General features: G+C 38.3%; 1 protein-coding gene across 1 annotated transcript in view; it reads left to right on the top strand.

The window, feature by feature from the left end:
• Positions 1–19,538, top strand: part of PPFIBP2 (PTPRF interacting protein, binding protein 2 (liprin beta 2)) — an 81,412-nt gene that overhangs the window by 17,041 nt on the left and 44,833 nt on the right. The window contains exon 3 of the mRNA XM_010157595.1: positions 16,595–16,684. Coding sequence (XP_010155897.1) covers positions 16,595–16,684 — 90 coding nt within the window. The remainder of the gene's footprint in view (positions 1–16,594; positions 16,685–19,538) is intronic.

Genomic DNA, 19,538 nt, shown 5'->3' with positions numbered 1-19,538 from the left:
AACAGTAAACCCCAGTTCAGAATTCTGACTTTCTGGAGTTTTGAAATTATTTCAAAGTTTCATTTTAAGCATGTGTTAAAAATGCTCTGCTGAAACATAATCACTGGTCTCTTTATTTCACTTTTTGTCTAAGATCCATTCTACAGTTGTCTGTCCAGAACGGAGGCAGAAAGTGACTGCAATGCAGGGCACTTAATATACTTGAAAACATGCTTTTATAAAAGTATCAATAGAATTTTTCAGCAACAGCTGAGTGGGAAGAGAATATATTCTAAGCAATGCCAGTTAAAGCCAGTATATTCATCTGCTGGTAAATTTGACTGTGGGACTTAACTGTTGACAGTCACGATAGGGCTATATATAGCTGAATCTGCCTGTTGCCAAGTGGTATTAACACATGTGAATTGAAAATGGACCCGCACAGCTCAGTTGGGACAGCAAAAAAAAGCTGTCATTCCATAAGCATTCATGTTTATTTTTGTCAACTTGAAACATCTGATGGGTATGTTTTCTGAGCAGTAGTTGAAATTTGTATGACCCAGTCGTCCACTGTGCTCAAGCTCCTTTTCAATGAGTTGATGATGTAAGAAAGGCCTGGACTGAAAGATCTGCTCTTGTCAGAGTTCCCCAAGCATGTTAGAGCAATTCCCAGCACACAAGAAACAAGAGAAGTGTCCTTCGTCTGTGCAGCTATTTATGAATACTACAGAGTGCCTTGGAGCCAGTGAAAAGGGGGTGTGTGCAGATTGCATGGGATTTTTCTAAACAAGACCTAATTTTTTTAATGTTCTGTGGGGTTGCTTTGTTTGGGAGTCGACCCTATTATCTCTGGCTGGGACTGCTCACTGTAGTAGCTGTAAGCAGAGGTAAGAAAGTCTTCTCTGCATGAAGAACTAATAGAGGCTTAAAATAGCTTTGCAGTGAGTAGGGCTGATTTAGATCTTCTTAAAATTTCATGGTGAGATTAGTTCTCAGCATTTTCTTTCACCCTTGTAGTGGTCAGTAATGCTTAACAGAGCCACCATTAAACTACAATGACCAGAAGTGATTAAACAGAATTGTGTCTTAGGTAGAGTACTCATGGAAGAACGGTGGTATTCCTTTTATAATAGCAGGGCCTTTATTTTTAGATGTTAAGTTTTCCAAGATTTCAAGGTAGTCTACTGAGATATTGTGGGTTTAGCCTTTGGGGGCAATCTTCACCTACTAGGGCTACCCACACCTTGATACTGTCAGAGGAAATAGAGGACTCCTCTTTAGGAAGCCATGATTGTATACAGAAATTGCAAGTTAGCCTTCAAAAGGCTGTTGGCTTCAGTGCCTTCCTTTGCACTAAGTGACCGGATATCGCATTAGTTCATTTTTCCTTTTGTGTTTCATGTTATGCACGGTGTCTCTTTTTCATCTCACATTATGATCTGTCCCTAGAATTTCCAGCTGCGTTGCTTTTCACTGAGGTAAATATGATACACTGTACTAATTTAACAAACATTAATGTATAAATTTAAGCGCTATGAAGTAGCTGCTTTTTAAGTGTAACTAGAGGAAACGTTAGAAAATTTTTTCATAAAGAATTAACAGAGGGATTGGTAAGAGAATTATTTCATTAAACTGGTGCAAAATTTTCTTTTTAAAGAACCTGTATTGATTTAGAGCTATTACATGACTGTTAGAGTAAGGGCATAAGTTTGAAGTATTTCTGTATATTACATTTATTCAGATTTCACAGAATTTGGGTAGGTTGACCTATCTCATTTTCTAAATATTATCAGTTATGACAAATGTAGCAATAAAGTAATTCACAGCAAAATTATTTCATTTTGGAATGAAAATATTGTTTTGGAATAGTACACTAACAACAGTGGTTGAGGGATCTGTGTTCAGTTAAAATGCAACTAAAAGTATTTCTAGGTTCTGTCATCTTTCAAAATGGAAACAAATTATGCTTATTTTAGACATTATACAACATGTTGGCTACTCTTCTTCATAAGCAGATAAACATGTGCTTTATTTTCCTGAAATAATGAAATGCTTAAGAAGAATACAATGAATACTTGTATATTCCTTATCAGAAATAAGGAGTTGTAAAGGTTTATCTGTAACATATTGTTTGGGGTTTTTTTACAATTTTTTCCATTCTGAAATTTAAAAGAGAAAATTTGATGTGTGTCATATGAAGGAGAGGAAAAACATTAACCTGGTAATGTTATTGATGCATGTGCAAATATTGGGTAAATATCCTGTTTCAACTGTTTTCTCTACTGATTTACTGCAGAAATTTCAGCAGTGCTTTGAAACCTTTCAGACTGAAAACCAAACCTCAATTAATGTACTATGTTGTGTGCTAGAATGTAAATATATTTCTTTAAATATTTTCTTTACATATTGGTGTGCTCTTGCCTATAGCAACTGGGGGGAGTGTTCACAATGATTTTTGTTGTTCTGTTAAGTTGAAAACATTTTATAGTTTTTTGTGCAAATGCATAGTACTCAAGTTTCTTACAATCTACATTTTCTTCTAAATAAGTTTCATGCAGAAAGTTATAGCTCTTCCAGAACTTGGGCTGGAAAAAGTATTTCAGCGTATGGCAAGGAATGTGTGAAACTGCCAAGAATGTGCAAATGTCTGTGGATGAATTAATAAACAGTAACATCGAAGCACTGGTAACACATTCTTTGTGTAAGCCAGGGGAAGAGAGCTAGCTGTTACTTGAGCAATAACCAGAAAGGACATAGTAGTGCTAGAGATATGTGATATCGTACAGCCTGCAGATGGGAATGACTCCAACGATGTCAGCACCTGTTTGAAGTATTATCTCTCCCCCGAATACACAATGAGGGTGAGAGTTACCCATGCTGCCCTAGAACTAATGGGCCATTTAGTCTGATTATTATGGAATACAGATTTTAGGTAAATAATTAAGCCATTAGGATTGAGTACATTTTATGCTGGGAAAGGATTATTTGTTCATGTATCTACATAACATTATTTCTTGTCTGTTTCCCAGGATACTTCTTTTTTTTCTTTTTTTTTTTAATTATCACAAGTAAAACAAATGTGCTCATATACAGAATGCATTTTTTTTTTCTTTTTGTTCCAAGAGTTTCATCTTTCTCTGTCACTTGGACATTATCAGTTAGTCATTATTAAGACTCTAAGACAAATGATCTTGCTGGAAATGCTTCATCTAGATTTCTGAAGCCATTCCTCACTGTGTTAAAAGGATTTCTTCCTCCACTGTCTTTTGCATGAATGGCCTGAATTTCTTATTACACAAGTATTCCTGTGCAGAGCTATTCTCATATTCTCTCTCTCTTTCTTCACTCCAAAGCTCTCACACTTTGGAGCTGCATGGGAATGACAGGTCTGTGAATTGGCATTATGAGGAAATTTTTCCTTTTTAAAATCTGGTCCTAATCCCTTTGTTTCCAAGGCAGCCCAAACACTAGGATTGGGAAGAACACAGAGTAATGTATGTAGGAAAAGTTAATACTAGTTCTTGGGAAGGAGTAGACTTCTGTTGCATGTCCATACTCAGGTGGACTCTCCTGATGAGGCTGGGAAGTCGCATAGTTGGTCATTTCAGTACTTGGCCTGAAAGGCTGAGTGTATGCTCTTGCAGTGTTTTCAGAGGCTGATGGGTTTTGAAACCAAAACGATCTAAAAGTTATTGCTGGAAAGGAAGTGAGGTGCTATGCTCCTGGACCCGATGGAGGCTGAAGAACTTCTGCTCAGCTTCCTGTTCCCTTGCCCTCTACCCTCCCAGGCAATGCAGTGCCAACACAAGAACGCTACTAACAGTTTGCATTTGTGTTGCTCTGAAAAATCAGAGGCGTCTGTGTTTTAGAGTAAATTTAACTGAATAAAAAGTAAATTTGTGGAAGTAACTAATAAATATATCTATAATGTTCCCAGGGACTCAGCTATGTGGGAGAAAGGGGAACAGCAGTGGAAAAGCAAATGAATTTGAGCTTTCTCAGCTCCAGTGTTGGTAGGAGAACAGGGAATACACCACAGTCAGATTGCCCTTCTCCTACAGCTCTGAGAGGATTTCTGGATGTTTTCTTGTCTCTTCACAGGTCTGAAATGGAGGGACATGAGAAGTGTAACTGACGGTTTAAAGCGTGCTGTTACTTTCAGTTTCAGAGCTGTTACAGCATGTCTGCTTACTATTTGAAATGGATTTAAAATTTTGTTTGAAGTATTTGACATTCTGACTAATAAAGTAATGGGCTGCTTAGCTGAGTGGTTTTTATGGGTTATGTATCAGCAGACGTTCATGTGGCTAGCACCTTTGGTGTTCTGCAAATGGAGTTTTTAATTCTATCAGCAGTGGCAGCAGTCAGCAGTTTTCTATGCAAGTACAGAATTGGCAAAGAAATCCTAATGGTTTTTCATACAGCTTGTGGAGTATGCAGACTTTGTTAGTTTTAAACATTTTTGTGCCCTACATTGCATGTCTATTGCCATAATGTGTGTTTTCAGTTATTTTTGGAGACAGCACTGGAGAAAATAAAAAGTTTGGCAGGGGAAAGGAGTAATAGCTAGATCTTTCTCTCCATGGGGTAAGACTTGAGAGTGGTGGTACTGCATTGGTAGGGAGGGATTTTTGTTTGTTTAATTCTCCATTGAACTGAAAGTTAGTGCTCTGTGAAGAACTACACACAGACATGGATCTCCTACAAATAAGAAAAAAACCCACAGAGGTAACCTGATGAAGCAATCCCCGAATTGCAACATACTTTCCTTATATTCACACTGCCCAGAGAGACTAACCTGTTTTTCCAGTGAAATGGAAAAGTATTCTAAGCAAATCTGGGGCAATTGATTTGCATTCAGTTGGTGTCTGAAACTTTTTCAGGCCAAAGATCACGCAAGACTTAAAAGTTCAGCATGCAGGTGACAGGCTAAAAGCTAACATGTGACTGTCTGGAATGTATGTTGTCAACATTCGTGGCTGATAAGATGCAGAGAATTCAGACACGTTTACCTTTTAACCAGGAAGAATGACTGTAACAGAATCGAGAGGTCTTTGCACAAAAAACCAGGACAAATGACAAGGCAGAAATAAGGTATGTTTGTAATTTTAAATACTTTTAAGATGAGAAATGGATACTCACCTAGCTGCAGATGCTATACTGATACACTAGTAAGTGGAGTAATATAGTTTTCCTGTAGTGGTTTTTAATGAAAAATAACATGCCACCGCACATCACCTCTTAATGATTTTATAAGTATTTTTTTCCCTAAATAAGCCTGAAATGAGAGTCTTAGAGCCTGTTTTGAAAACGGTGACAATGTGGAACTTGAAGCTTCATAGTGGTAGTGCTATAGGATACACAATCCTTTGAGATAAAGTTTGATATAGTTGTTGTTTTCCATAATTAGATAACTAGTTTTCTGGGGAAAAAAATGCCTTAAGCTGTAGTGAGTTCATGTTTTAATGTCAAGAGAACCTGTATTCAGTCTTCAGTTTGTCAGCTGTGACAAAGGCTATCATGCACAAAGAAGTGTACTATATTAAGTGCTCCTCGAATTTTATGTTTTGGTGTTTTTGTTTGGTTGGTTTTTGTTTTGTAATGGGCCATTGGGAATGTACCAAGGCTTCTGCCAGATCGTGTAAGCTAGTCAAGAAATATCTGCTCTCATCAACTTCAGGATAGCATAAAAACTACAACCAGTGTAGAATAAATATGTTCTGTGTACAGAGCAACCCACGTCCTCTTCAGATCTGTCTTGTGGCATGGTTCACTTTTGGAAACTGCCAGTTCTTTTATCTTGTCATCTTTACTGGTGATTGTAGGTATTCTAGCACCTTAGAAGACTTGTAGCACTAACTTTCTAAAAATTATTTGTATTTTTCTTGTCATGTGTCTTTAACAACAGGTAATTAATACATGAAGAAAGCTGGAAGTCTAGGTATATATCCTACCCTCTTATTTTGTGTCATGGAAGATTATAAAGAGAGGTCCAGGTCCATCAGGTCAAAAGCATCAAGAATGGTTGAAATAGTAAAACCCCACATCCCTTGCAGAAACCCCTTCATGGATCTGTCTTCCAGAGGTTGGAATGTGGGTAGATGGCTAAATGATATAGGTCCCTGTAAGAACTGCTTTTCAGGGCATTGTACAGCTTCAAACTCTGAGTTCTTTGTATATATCATTAGTATGATGGGCAACTTTGACACTGGCTTTTCAAATTGTTTTTTTACTTAGCCTTAAATGCAGGAGTGAGTTTGGCTGTAGAAACCGAAGAAAATGGGGAGATAAGTAAATGTTCTGATAACAAAAAAATCCCATGGGGACGGCTGCATTTCTGTCTTAATAGGCATTGTCCAAGCATTTGTCCTTGTGTGTGGAACAATCAGTTGCCCAGTTTAAAGCCAAAGTGATATTTAACCAGCCCACTACATACAGGATTGGAAACTGGTTTTTATGGAGAAAAAACAGAGCATAACTACTTTGTGGAGGCACTAGAGGACACCACAGTAACAGGCAATGCTTTTAAACTTCCCTTCTTGCCAAAGCATTGCTTTGCGTGTGTTTATCTTGGTGTTGCAAGGCTGAAAAGTTGCCATGCTATGAGACTTCAGCTTCAGCAGCAGCAGGCAAAATCTCAGAAGGGTATCATCATCTTGTGTTAAGATGGAAAATTGCCTCTTTGGCAATAGCAGTTATTTATGGGATAATTAAGGTATCCACAGGATCGTCCTTGAATTCCTCCTCTTTTATAATGTCTTTTGAGAGGACAGGCAAGTAATTCAAAGAGCAGAACTTATTTTTAGGTTTAGTCTGAGCCTGAAATAAACTGAGAAGGCTGAGTAGTGTTACGATAAACAGGGAGTAAAACAGAGACAGGAAATAGGGGGTCTTCGGTAATGAGTTCCAGCCACTCTTCAAACAGAAAGCCAGAGAAAGCATTACTTGAAAATAGTTTCTCAGTGACAGCTTAATAATTTTTAGCTTGCTATTCAACATTAAAAGGGAACAGTTTCTGCAGACTTAGACTATTCTTGAAAGATCCTTTTTTAAAGATCGTTTAGCAAGTTATATTTTTGACGTTTTTAGAGTTTCATTGTTCTTGTTGCTAACTGATCTGCTGTTTAAAAAAACCAGATGTTTGGGGCAGACTCCGAAGTTTATACAGTCGTGTGTTATATATACATCTGTGAGAAGCTTTTGGGGTAAGACTGTGGGACAGAGGCAGAAGATTTAGCTTAAAATGTGAACACGCATTCAAGATTTTATAAGTTGAGGGCTGAAAGGGGACGAAGTCACAGCGGTATCCTGTAGAACAAAGCAGTGCGCTTGCTTCCAAAAGTTTCTTTTAACCCTGGGGATGTGACTGCTGAGATGGGCCCAAAGCATGGATGGTGAGATTGATATTTACAAGCACTTCACGTGGCTGAAGAGGGTAAGTGATTTGCCGGGCTTTGTTTTCTGTTTGTAAATGCACATCAGCAAATCTTAGAATTCTCAGCTTTGCAAAAGGAAACGTCTTGAGTGCCTCAGACATTAAATACTGTAAGCTTCTTCATGAGAAATGAATTAAAGATGTCTCTTCGAGGAGGAGGAGGCTTAGGGAGGGGGGGAGAATCAGCTCCCTTTGTCTTTGAAAGTGAAACTCTAGGATCAGACTTTGAACAAATGGCAATAGAGTCTGGCAAGTGCTCGTGCTTTCTTGAGCTTGTAATACAGCAAAGCAAATCCGGTGTGGAAATGTATGGCAAAAAAGGACAATATGTTGTTTAGCATGTTGTGCTTTAGAATGAAAAATTATTTGCACTAGTTCTTTGCTTAATCAGTTCTTCAGTGTGGTAACTGTATGGGACCTTGTAGCATGCCTTTGTTTTGGATAAAATTAGCGGTACTTCTTTCCTGTGCATGTTACTCTGATAAAATTATTCTTTTAAAGACAGTGCTATTGAAATCCTAATTTTGTGATGAACTGTCTGAACATTAATTAAATGCATGAGATTGGTTTTTGTCTTATAAAAGAAAAAACGTAGGTTTGTGCAGTTGTCATCTTGGAAAAATCACTTATTTTTTGACAGCTTTTGGATTTTTTAGATTCTAAATATATATTTTTTTGGTGTTTGCAAAATCATTGAACAGGAAGTGAATAGACCCTTTAGAGTAGACTGGGGTTTTTAATTACAATATTAATTTAATTGTGTGTCATACAAGCAGGACATCCTCTCGTTATAATTTTTAATTCTATTTTAACCTGCGTGTACCTCTCTTACAAATTCTGTCCACGCCATTTATGTTAGCACTTCTGTGTGGCATAGGATTAAAAACACACATGTATACATATGTGCATGCACTCTATTTTTTTATTAGCTGTAAAAACATAAAAGGTAGGTAAATACCTAAGTGAAATGTGATTAAGAACTTTAAATTGGGTAGTTTCTTAAGTCCATATAAACTATTCATGATATAATGTCAGACTTTAATAAAAGCTTGTGATCTTCAAATTAATTTACAAAATATTTACATCAGGTTCTGGAAACTTACATTTCTGGAGTGTGGATGGGGAGGGGATTAAATGGGGAGTGAGTGGGATAGTGAAGGAGGAGAGACAACAGGAAGGAGCAGTTAGTAAAGTATACCATTAGTTTAACCTGTGTTCTGTGCAGTTAAACTAAATGACTCTTCAGGGTTTTTTGAGATTGCGTATTAATTTCTTATCCAAATGAGATTTTGGATACGGTATGTGTGCCACCCTTGCTTCCACGTTTAAATTTCATCTCTAAAAAGGCTGGTTTGCTAACAAAGGGCTAAGGTGTGCTGTTATCTGGTTGTGTGGCATTCAGGATACACTGAGGACAACAGCATAAAGAAAAAGGGCTCAAGAAATAGCTTCAGTGAAGGAAGTCTCACACTGAAATGTTCACAGATTGGGCAGGGCTAACACAGGGTGTCTTTGTGATGATTTTCAAGTACTATGTTCAGAAAGGATAGCATGTTCAAATGTGGCACAGGCTTTTACAAATATTAATCATGCTGTTACTGTTGTTGCATGCAATTCCTTTTATGTAGGGTAATTAAAGGAGAATATCAATACTGCTGCTTTTCCTTGCAAGCTCTTTAAAGGAGTGAGCACATGTGGGGAAAGGGAATAGAACTGAAAAGGATCTTGCATTGTACCCAGGAGAATTTAAGCAGTCTACTCCCAAATTCCTTTGACAAGTGATTTAAAAAAAAAAAAAAAAAGTTGAAACAATCAAAGTTGCTTATTTAATTCTCATGTTCAAGAACCCTAATGTCACATGTCTGGCACTGACTGTGATAGCATTCATGGCCTGCAATCAGAAACTGTTGCTCTTTGGCTGATAATGAAAGTTATGAGTACACTCCAGAGTAACAGATGGCACTTAACAGAGTAACTGCTACAGACTTCAATAAACCCTTGGTGGAATATGCCAAAGCTGGCTCAAATTTCATTATTAGGAGAAATCACTTCAGAGATCAGGATCAGTTTTGATGTTGCAGTGGTTGGCTAAGCTAGGTTTGCATGGTATTTGTGGCTTGGACTGGGTGAGGGCAGCAAATACAAATATCACAAGATCCAGGCAGGCAAAATGACAGATACAACTGCTATTTTCAGAAGCTTAGAAGAGAGGATCTGGTTTTAACCAGTAGTCGTGTATCATAATGTGTATAGTAACATCATGCAACAGCAGCAGGGACAAAGCAATATTTAGATCAAATTGAAATAAGGTGTCACCACACTTCAGCTCTTTCCATTTGACTTCCTTGATGTTAAAATGACCTGTGAAAATCCTGTGCCAAGAATGGCCATAGGTATGGAGAGAGGGGCAACAAAATCTAAGAGCAGATGGACAGAGCCAAAAACCAATTTAGCCTTGTCTCACTTGTGAGGTGCAGCTAATGTGTTTTCCTTTGTTTACTGTTTTTTCTCCATTTTACTTTTTTCTACCTTCTGCCAGTAATAAAAAATATTAGTCTGCAGTAGTATTTCTCACAAGAGAAAGAACTTTCTCTGATATATCTTACCTAATGTCAGAAAGACAAAACTCTGCAATGGGTACAGCGATACTGTACTTCACTGCATGTGATAATTCTGTGGCAATTTCAGTTAACTTATTCTGGTTGTATTCTGGCTGAGAAGCTGAATATCTGACATAGGCACATAGTACCGCCCTGGTTTCATGCAGTGTTACAGGAGTTTGTAACAATGCAGATACTTGAGGATCCCTTGTTAGTAAGACAAAGCCTGGCTAAGGAGGTCACAGGAGTTATTAAGGGAGGCATGTCTCTCAGGAGTCTGTTGCTAGAAGGATATGGAAAAGTTCTTGTGTATATAGAGTGCACTTTTAACATTACAGGTAAGGCAGCAGCATACTTCTTATAAAGCAGTTGGTGGGCAGGTTGTGGGAAGCATTTTGCAGATAGCTGATGCTAGGGTTTTTTAGAGGGCCTAAGCATAAATCTGTCATTGTTAAAAGCTCCTGTTGCAAGCTAAGGAACCTGAGACACCCCTCACGCCCTGAAGCTTAGTGTCTCATCTTTAGCTGACTTTCTTTGGTTTTCCCAAGGGATTTCAGTTAGAGGGTTCACATACTATTTCATCTGTTGTCCTGTTGCTTTCTTCTTATCTTTCCACCTGGCCTTAACTGGAACACACCATTCCCAATAAAAGTGGCACAATTCTCATTTAGTACGTAAGCATGTGGGTATAACCTGAAATTATTAAAAAACATCACAAACGTAAGTCCTAATATTTACTACAAACAGTATTATGGGCTCTCTACAGACACTGTAAATTACCTGAGCTATTTGAACTGCAGTGGATGGAGTGTAGTGAAATGGAAGGTCTCTTGTCTCTGGAAAACATGGTGCAGTGGTAAGATGTCTTATTTTGAAAGGGATGCCTTCATATGAAGTGGAGGTGTCTCATGACTCTTGTAGTATGCTTTAGATGTACCTTTTGAAGTACATGCAGCACAGAATTGATGGCTGACCTGAAACAGGTATACATTATTCTTATGCTTTTCTTTCCTTTCTTCTGGATGCTGTTCATAACCTGTACTAGCAGGAGGTGGAGCTATCAAACCCATGCTGTATCCATTAAGCTCATGATATTGAGGGAGAATCTTATGGATTCTGTAAGGATATATTCCTTTGAGTAATATAACTGTTTGGAGAAGGAAAGAAGTATTAGTGTTATGCAAAATTATCCAGGTAAAATATAAATATTTAGCAAAAATTCTTTTATTTTAATCACTACAGGAATTTACCTAGCTCTGTCTTTGCTTAATTTCAGACTATATGCTGTTAGTTTTTCATTTTTACTGCCACTTCCATTTAACCAACTAGGACCAATGGCAAATAGAAAATCCTGTTGTTGCTTTATTAATTGCCTTCAGATGAAAGGTAAGAATTACAGTTCCAGAAATCACGTTTCAGCCTTCTCCTCCTCCTCCCCAAGTACACTGAGTGAAGGTACATATATTCAGATGGGTGTGTATCTGAGGTAGTGCTAACATGCCATGAGATTAAACTTGTATTACGTCCACAGTCAGATGCCAAAATAAAAATGTTTGCTGGGTAGGCTACTCACTCATCACTACACAATAGCAACTACTGTGACTCATAACATCAGTTCTGCTGACCCGAAAGAGTACTAAAGACGTGAGAAGTCCATACTCTTCTAAATATTAACTGTCAACACGCTGAGGGCTTGTTCAGCCTGGAGAAGAGAAGGCTCCGGGGAGACCTTATCTTCCAGTACCTGAAGGGGCTACAAGGAAGCTGGGGGGGACTTTTTACAAGAGCCTGTAGTGACAGGACAAGGAGTTATGGGTTAAACTGAAGGAGGGTAGGTTTAGATTGCATATGAGTAAGAGATTATTCACGGTGAGGGTGTTAAGGCACTGGCACAGGTTGCCCAGAGAAGCTGTGGATGCCCCATCCCTGGACGTGTTCAAGGCCAGGCTGGATGAGGCTTTGAGCAACCTGGTCTAGTGGAAGGTGTCCCTGCCCATGGCAGGGAGGTTGGAACTGGATGACCTTTATGGTCCCTTCAAACTCAAACAATTCTATGGCTCTATGAATTCCAGAGAGGCTGGAAAACATCCATAGTGTACATTTTATGGTATTGAAATATAATACTATGATATGTGTGCTGCTGGTAGTTTGCAGGAAACCTGACTGTTTGAACTATGCTGGCTATACTCGTTTTCATCTTCTAAACTGTGACAAAAGACAGTACATCAAGTATGTCTCTAATCTTCCCCATTAATGCAAGTATTAGAGTTACCACAGGCATCTTATTGAAGTATCATTGGAACTGATGGTGATTCATGTGACTGTATAATAAGAGAGGAGGGTTATGACATAATCTGTCTTCTAAAGAGGCGGGTGACTTGTTGAAAAAATCTTACAAATCACCACCGGAACTGACTGCCAGGTTTCTTTTCCCAGCTCCTCCCCTCTCCTCAGCCCAGTATGAGATCCATGGTATTAGTGACAATTTCTGTGTAACAGATTGCTGATCAACTTCAGAAATTGGGGGTTTTGTTTTAAAATTAGCTGTGTTGAATATTGTTTGAACTGAAACTGAAACACCAGCACACATGAGGAGAAGGTGAACTGGCCTGTATTCAGTTTTATTATCTTGCATGTGCTTGCTTTAAGGGGCTCACTTTTACAGCCTACCAAGACTCTGCAAGAAGGTCTGTTACAGAATCTTCTGCCCAGAACATTTGTACAGAAACACTGGACAGTGTTTGTCGTTCTGACAATAAGCTGCATTCTGAATTGTTTTTTATTGAAATAACATGCAAGAAAACATAACATTCCATGCTTACCGGGCTCTGAGAAGGCTGCTGAAAGTTAAGGTAGCTGTCACAATCAAACATTTCTTACCTTTCTTGTCACACCCTTTTACATTTTTTGCTCTTTATCCCCAGTTTAAATTAAAGTTGTTGAATGATACTCTGTAGTCTGAATTTCTTTGTATCATAAATTCTGGAGGAATATTTAAGCCTTTTTCTTGGAAAAGGACTCCGTAGTGACTGGGTGTTGTAAGTGATACAGTCAAGTTTCCAGCAGCTACCAATATTATGTTCAGGTTAGAGTAAAGAACGTATTCCAGAGAGAGATTAGGAAACTAAAGATGAAGAAGCAGAAGCAGCTGATGGAATGCAAAAGCCTTTCTTTTCATATTTTCTTTTTCTAGAATTGGGAGAAACACTTGATATGGAATTGTTTCAGGAAATATTTTATGATAATGTCTGATGCACTCTGGTGGGCATTAAACTAAAATCCAGTTCCAAAATCTCTATGGAGACTATAATACAGATGATTCAAGAAATTACTTTGCAGCTCCCTTAGGCAAAGTATTTATGGTATACACTTGACTTCTGATCTGCAGTGGTACTGCCATCAACGTACTTTCAACCACCTTGCCTTAGCATATCTTTCCTTCTACTTTGTTTTCATGTGTTACTATAAACCTTTTTTAGATGTTTAATGCAATTTCTGTCATTCTTTCATTATATGAAATAAATATAATTAATATCTTTATCTTGCAATCTGTGGAGCCCAGGTAATGATTTTTAGTCTTTAAGGCTACATCTTCTCAAATAACGTCTTTGTGGAAAACCTTGGTGATTCAGCCCTTTTGGTCATGTGGTTACACAAGTCTAGTGTTTATTGTTTGCAAGCTCTTACACCAACTCCAGTGATCTGTAGTCTTATGACTTTTATAGGTCCTGAATTCAGTTGTACTGATACGTGCCATATCTAACTACACTTGCCTCATTTCCTCTCAGTACTGACTTCCACAACTGCAGAATGCACTCCAACCATCCACAGCTGGTCTTGGTTCACATTACATTGTTTTATCTTGTCTTTATGCATGCCATGAAGATTTCCAAAGTCTTAAACAACTGCTGTGTGTCAATCAGCCACTTTTATTTAGCAGGTCATTTTCTGCCTACTGTACTTTCCTGTACTTGTCTGAGCACTCTCTTGCTGACCTATTGGCAGGGTGGATATTTAGTTTGGGTTTTTTCTTCCTCTTGTTCACATGGGTGTGATTCACTAGGTTTTACATGGGTATTGAGTATCGGACTTTGAGCAGGGGATATTTCAGTCACTCAGTGCAGCAGATCTCATCGGAGGCTATACATTTGGTAAATGTGAGTGTAGTAAGATAGCTTATTTGTGATTCGATGTTGAACTAATTCTTAATTACTGATTATATAAAATGTTGAACTCTGTTTTGCATTCATGACAGAATGGTTATGTAGAAATGTGTTGGCAATAATTTAGCTGGTAAGGCGGGGGGGAATGGTTACACAAGTGGTTACAGGTATAGTTCTTAAATCTAGCCTCAGAAAATAGCAGATGATGGCAGGAGGAAAGGTGCAAAATCTACCTGACTAGGAAGTCTTGATCACTAGCTTTTGTCAGTAAGAGAATCTTTTCATGCCTGGCAGTGTGCTGTTCTTCCCTGAGTACTTGATGTTCTAGGTGCAGGAAAGTCTCCCCTACCATTGTGTGTGAGCCAGAGACAGACTGGGGAAGATCTCTGGGCTCTCCATTGAGAAAACTAATTTAATGGTATGTAATGGAGTTTTAACCTTCATGGAAACATAGCAGCCAAGGCTAAAGATTTTGGATTCTGAAGTACAGTATAAGACTTTGCTTTGCAAGTGGAGAAACAACCCAGGCAGAACGGCTGGCAGTATGATTAAGGATGCATAGCTGAGGTCAGAGCTATCTAGGCAGACATACAGAAATGGTTACTTATGAGGATTCCTTATTTTCATTGTAGTACTACAAAAGCTAATAAGGAAAGAACTTCAGTGTCACTGTATGGCTGACATGAAAAGAAATATAGCCCAAGGGTCTGTGAAAGGTTTTTTCCATTCTAGACATTTTCAGCTATAGTCCTGTGTCTACTCTTAGGCAGTTAATTTCAAAAGAAGTTGAGGAACAATTGGTGAAGAGGAACCAAAAGAAAGCAACAAAACAGATGTTGAAAAATTAACCCATGAGGAAAAGTCAGAAAAACTTGTGTTTGTTTAACCCAAAGAGGGACCTACTAATTAGAGATCTACAGACAGTCTTAAAATACGTACAAAAATTTTTGAAGCAAAGAATCTTTTTTTTTTTGTCCATGGTGATATTATAAGAAGCAGTAGGTTGACATTGAAGAGATGATGATTCAGGTTAGACATTATGAAAAATGTTCTAATGATGGGAGCTAAGAAGCAGAATATCTGGGGAGTCTGGGTAATCATTTCTGGAGGTCTTCAGGAATAAGCAAGACAAGAATATTGCAAATAATCATATGTCATAGGTTGGAATAATGAACCAGATGATCTCTTCAGGCACTTTTCAGTCCTGTTTGTTGGTGTCTTTGTGATTCTCTGTCCTTTCAAAAAATATCAGACCAAGGGTGCTCAGTTCCTCACAGCTCAGCTCACAAAGATGACACATTTGTCTTGAAATATGTCTTTTAGCTTTTGGTTGGATAAATATTTTATTTCCTGATTTGCATTAACTAGCACCATATTTATTTTCATCATCTGTTTTACATAGACCTCAGTGGAGGTCAAGAAGCCATTAATATATTTAATATTAAAAAAAAAAAACCATATTCACAAATGTTGAGTTAAAAAACAAAGGACAGTTGGAGGGGAGGGTTATAATTGTATTAGTGCCATTGTACAAGTAAGTACAAATAAGTAGTCAGCTGCAGACTGGAGTAGCTGAAAGGAACTCAGTGCAGTTGGATTCTTGCGTTAGCTGAAGAGCCAGCCAAAGTGTTTTATTCCCTGGCAGGAATTCATTGCCTTCAATGGAGCTGGGAAATGAACTGCTAAAGGCTCATATTCCTTTGGGTGCTCTGAGCAAACAGCTCCATTCCCACAGTTACTTGATGTTACAGTGTGCAGGATCAAGCTATGGGGCTTCTAAACTTTTGAAAGAACACCCCACAGATTTATTTTTAATTGTGGTGTTTGTATCTGGAGTATTAAAATTCATAGGAAATGGGACATAATAGTTAGAAACAGGCCATGTTTTAGAAGGTTGGGTTCCTTAGAACCATTTAGAAACCTGTGATTACATAGCTAATGTAGTTCCTGAGAAGAATTTGATAATTCAAATAATTTGTTAATTGCTAACAAAAAATATACTTTCAGTAATTTCAGGAATAGTAGAACACATACAGCAATTTTTACCATTTAAAAATAAACCTTAAATTTCCTTGACTTGGGCAAAAGACTGTTGGGACCAGATATTTCAAATTAAATATTCTTTGTCTTGATAAGACGACATTTCCCAATGAACCCAAAATCTTCTAGAAAATGGCAAATCTATTCCTATACCGTTCTTGATTGCTGAAAATGAGAAAGTATTCAAATTTCAGCTAAAAAAGGTATGTACAAAAGGGTTAATGCATATGAAATTAACACTTCTGATCTGTAGACACATTTTTGTGTGTTTTTTGCAGTATAACAACCACTCCATTTATGTCAATTTTTATTAACTATTGCTTGAAATTTTAATATTAACTGTAAAAATTCTCATAGCACCTTTTCTTTTTCCCCAGTCACAGGTCAATCATCATTCATCTAATAATGAAACCTATCAAGAAAGATTGGCACGATTAGAAGGTGATAAAGAGTCGCTCATACTGCAGGTATGTCTTATTGTCTGTGTAGTTGTCTATAGTCTACCTATATTCAGTGAATAAAAGCTGAAGTGACAGAGTATTTTCTGTTAAATGTGTTAGCAGGTCACCAGACGTAACTGATATTTAATCAGGAATTATTTTATAATTTGTATAATCCATCTGATTGGTTTGATGGTGGGGCAACTGGGTAGAAGAGGGGAGTAACAGCAGTGAGAGTGAGAAGAATGACCAAAGGAAGAAAAACAACTTAAAAATAATGCTCTGAAGTCCCAAGACAATGCTGTGGTAGTAGTTTTCATTCTAGCTTTGCTAGATTGTACCAGCTGATTTTCTAGGTTCTGCATGCCACTATTTTTAGTTAACTAGAAGACTGGCAAGTACTGGCAGGTACCTGCTACTTTTCCTGCTTGTATACTGAACCAAAGTTGCTTTATATCATCAAAAGCTTAAAGGGGAGGCAAAGGGGAGAAAAGAAAATTTTATAGTAAAATGCATGCCTAAGCTCTTCCATGTTTACTGTTTCTCAGTTTACTGTTTACGTTTTTCAAACAAAATCCCTGTCCCATGTAAGTTTTCCTCCTGGAGAAAATGCGTATTGTACCACTTAAAATACAAATCTTCCTTTTTTTTTTTTTTTGGATATTTTCATTATTACTTGACTGTACATTACATGCTTTTTAAAAATGAAGCTGGAGATTCTTTAATTGTCTTTGCATATCCTTTCTCTTTACACTTTCAAAAGCATATAAATATATATCAAAGGAAACTTAACTATACTGGGTATGTGTTCTCCCTACTCTCATTACTGGTTTCTGTAAGCAAGTTTTATCCTGCATGTTGTGTTCACACTTGTGTTAATTTACTGAGCAGAATTCTCACTGCTGTTGTTAAATAAACAGGAAAAGGCTTGTGAGACAGAAGCTTAGGCTTGGTTGGATTTTTTCATTACCATTAAACTAAAATGGCTATTAACAAATGTAGAAGAAAAAATCCTGAATGAAAAACAAATTTCTGGTTGGAATTTAAGTGTTTAAGTGTATACTGAAAATTCCCTGTTTTCTGAGAGAGAATCAGGTGAGGGGAGACATCACAACTGATATTTCTCAGAACACCTTTTATTAATCAAATGGTTATTAACTGTAACATCTTGATTCTGTTAATAATAGCAAACAACCTTTCACACAGCACGCTCACTTCTCCCTCAGTTCACTGGCACACATGCACAACACTCGTAACTGCAGCAACAATGGGAGGCCAAACCCAGCTGTTTACTCAGAAGCAGAGGGTTGTGCTGATGCACCTGTGGCTTTGCCCCTGAAAGGCTCCTCTGTTTCAACACGTGCGTGTGTAGTCCTGTAATCTTTGTCCGCATATGGCAGCCAGTGTTGTCCTGGATGTGGTTCACACTATACAGCCCGTTGCTGATGGTCTTGCATGCTGGTGGGCTCGTACAGGTTTATCAGAATCTTGGTGTTCAAAGGGTGTTAGCTTCTGCGGATTTAACAGGACCTCTAGTCTCCAGTGCATCTAAGTTCCTGAGGACTTCATCCACACAAATAGGTACCTGTAGAATGCAGCCAGCCAAACTCGCAAGGAAGCGTTTTTTATGACATAGTTTGGAGACCTCCCTAGGGTTTTTCCTCAAAAGTAATGTAGTAAAATCAGATGTAGAAATTCTCTCTTGCCTTTTACTCCCATCGTGCCCCCATCAAATCAAGAGGCTTAGTCAATATTTATGCATTTTCCTATCTCACTGCATAGAATTGCAGTAGAAGTCAAAAAAACACAGGCAAATAAGAAAACCTCAGTTTAGTAGAGGAACAGCAAGAACAACAAAGAAGGATGGAGCTGGGGTTAGAACCTGGTTTACATCAGTTTTGCATATTCTATCTAGGCAGTCGGAACACAGGGAAGTCCCATGCTGAGGTTACGCTAGCCTGGGGGAATCTGCTGGTACAAACCTGGCTCCTGGGTGTGACCATTGGCATGAAGGATGAAAGTGATGGGAAACAGAGCATCTCTGTTTTATAGCTCGGGCTGTGTTGTGCCAGTGAGACTGATCCATGGCTGTAATCTGTAGGGAATATGAGGCTGGGAGCACTCCAGTCTCACATCAGAATTGCTGCAGAAGAAACAGTACAAGACACCTGGTAGTACCCACTGTCTCTGTCTCCCAAGACTGTCAAACGATGCACCTTGAAACCTGCTTCCACTGCTTGGTCTGTAGTAGAGGCTGGAAATCCTACGGCATCTGGGATACCTTCTTTTGTTTCCCAGAAGGATCTTTTAAACCCTTACACTGCTTGATTTTTAGCTAGTTGTTCAATGTGCCTCACTTTTATAGATGTTTACAGAAAATACGAGCTGACTCTTACAGGTGTTGCACTGCTAAGGCAAGACGGACTTGTCAGCATAGCATATGATGGCATTATGTTCTGTGTGCAGCCTACTGATTCTCTGAAGAGTCTGGCAGCTGTGATCCTGAGCAGAAGGGAAAATATGAGCTCAAAGTGGCTAATTTGCTTCGCAGTCTACTGGAACATCCAACACATGCTTCTAAAGCAGCTAGGTTTTACTAAATTCCTTTGGAGGTCACATTTAACAGAGAGAGTTTTCCTCGCAGGTTACAATGGTAGTTGCTTTTAAGTAGAGCTTGCTTGCTTTCTCTGGAACCTGTGTCAGACTGAAGGAGACGATTCAGTTGGTTTTTTCTTGCCTTCTGACCTTAGGGGGGTGGGGGGGCAGGAGGGTTTTGTGTGTCATCACTCATTTAATGGGAGCAAAACAAAAAAGTAGATAAGCAACACACTTCCTTGAGGGGAATTTTCCCCCTGTCCAGCTTGGATGTCCCCCTGCCATC

This window comes from Eurypyga helias, unplaced genomic scaffold, assembly GCF_000690775.1.
Source record: "Eurypyga helias isolate BGI_N326 unplaced genomic scaffold, ASM69077v1 scaffold24408, whole genome shotgun sequence".
Lineage (NCBI taxonomy): Eukaryota > Metazoa > Chordata > Aves > Eurypygiformes > Eurypygidae > Eurypyga > Eurypyga helias.
The sequence above is the reverse complement of the archived record's forward strand: the minus strand, read 5'-3'. Positions and strand labels throughout refer to the sequence as shown.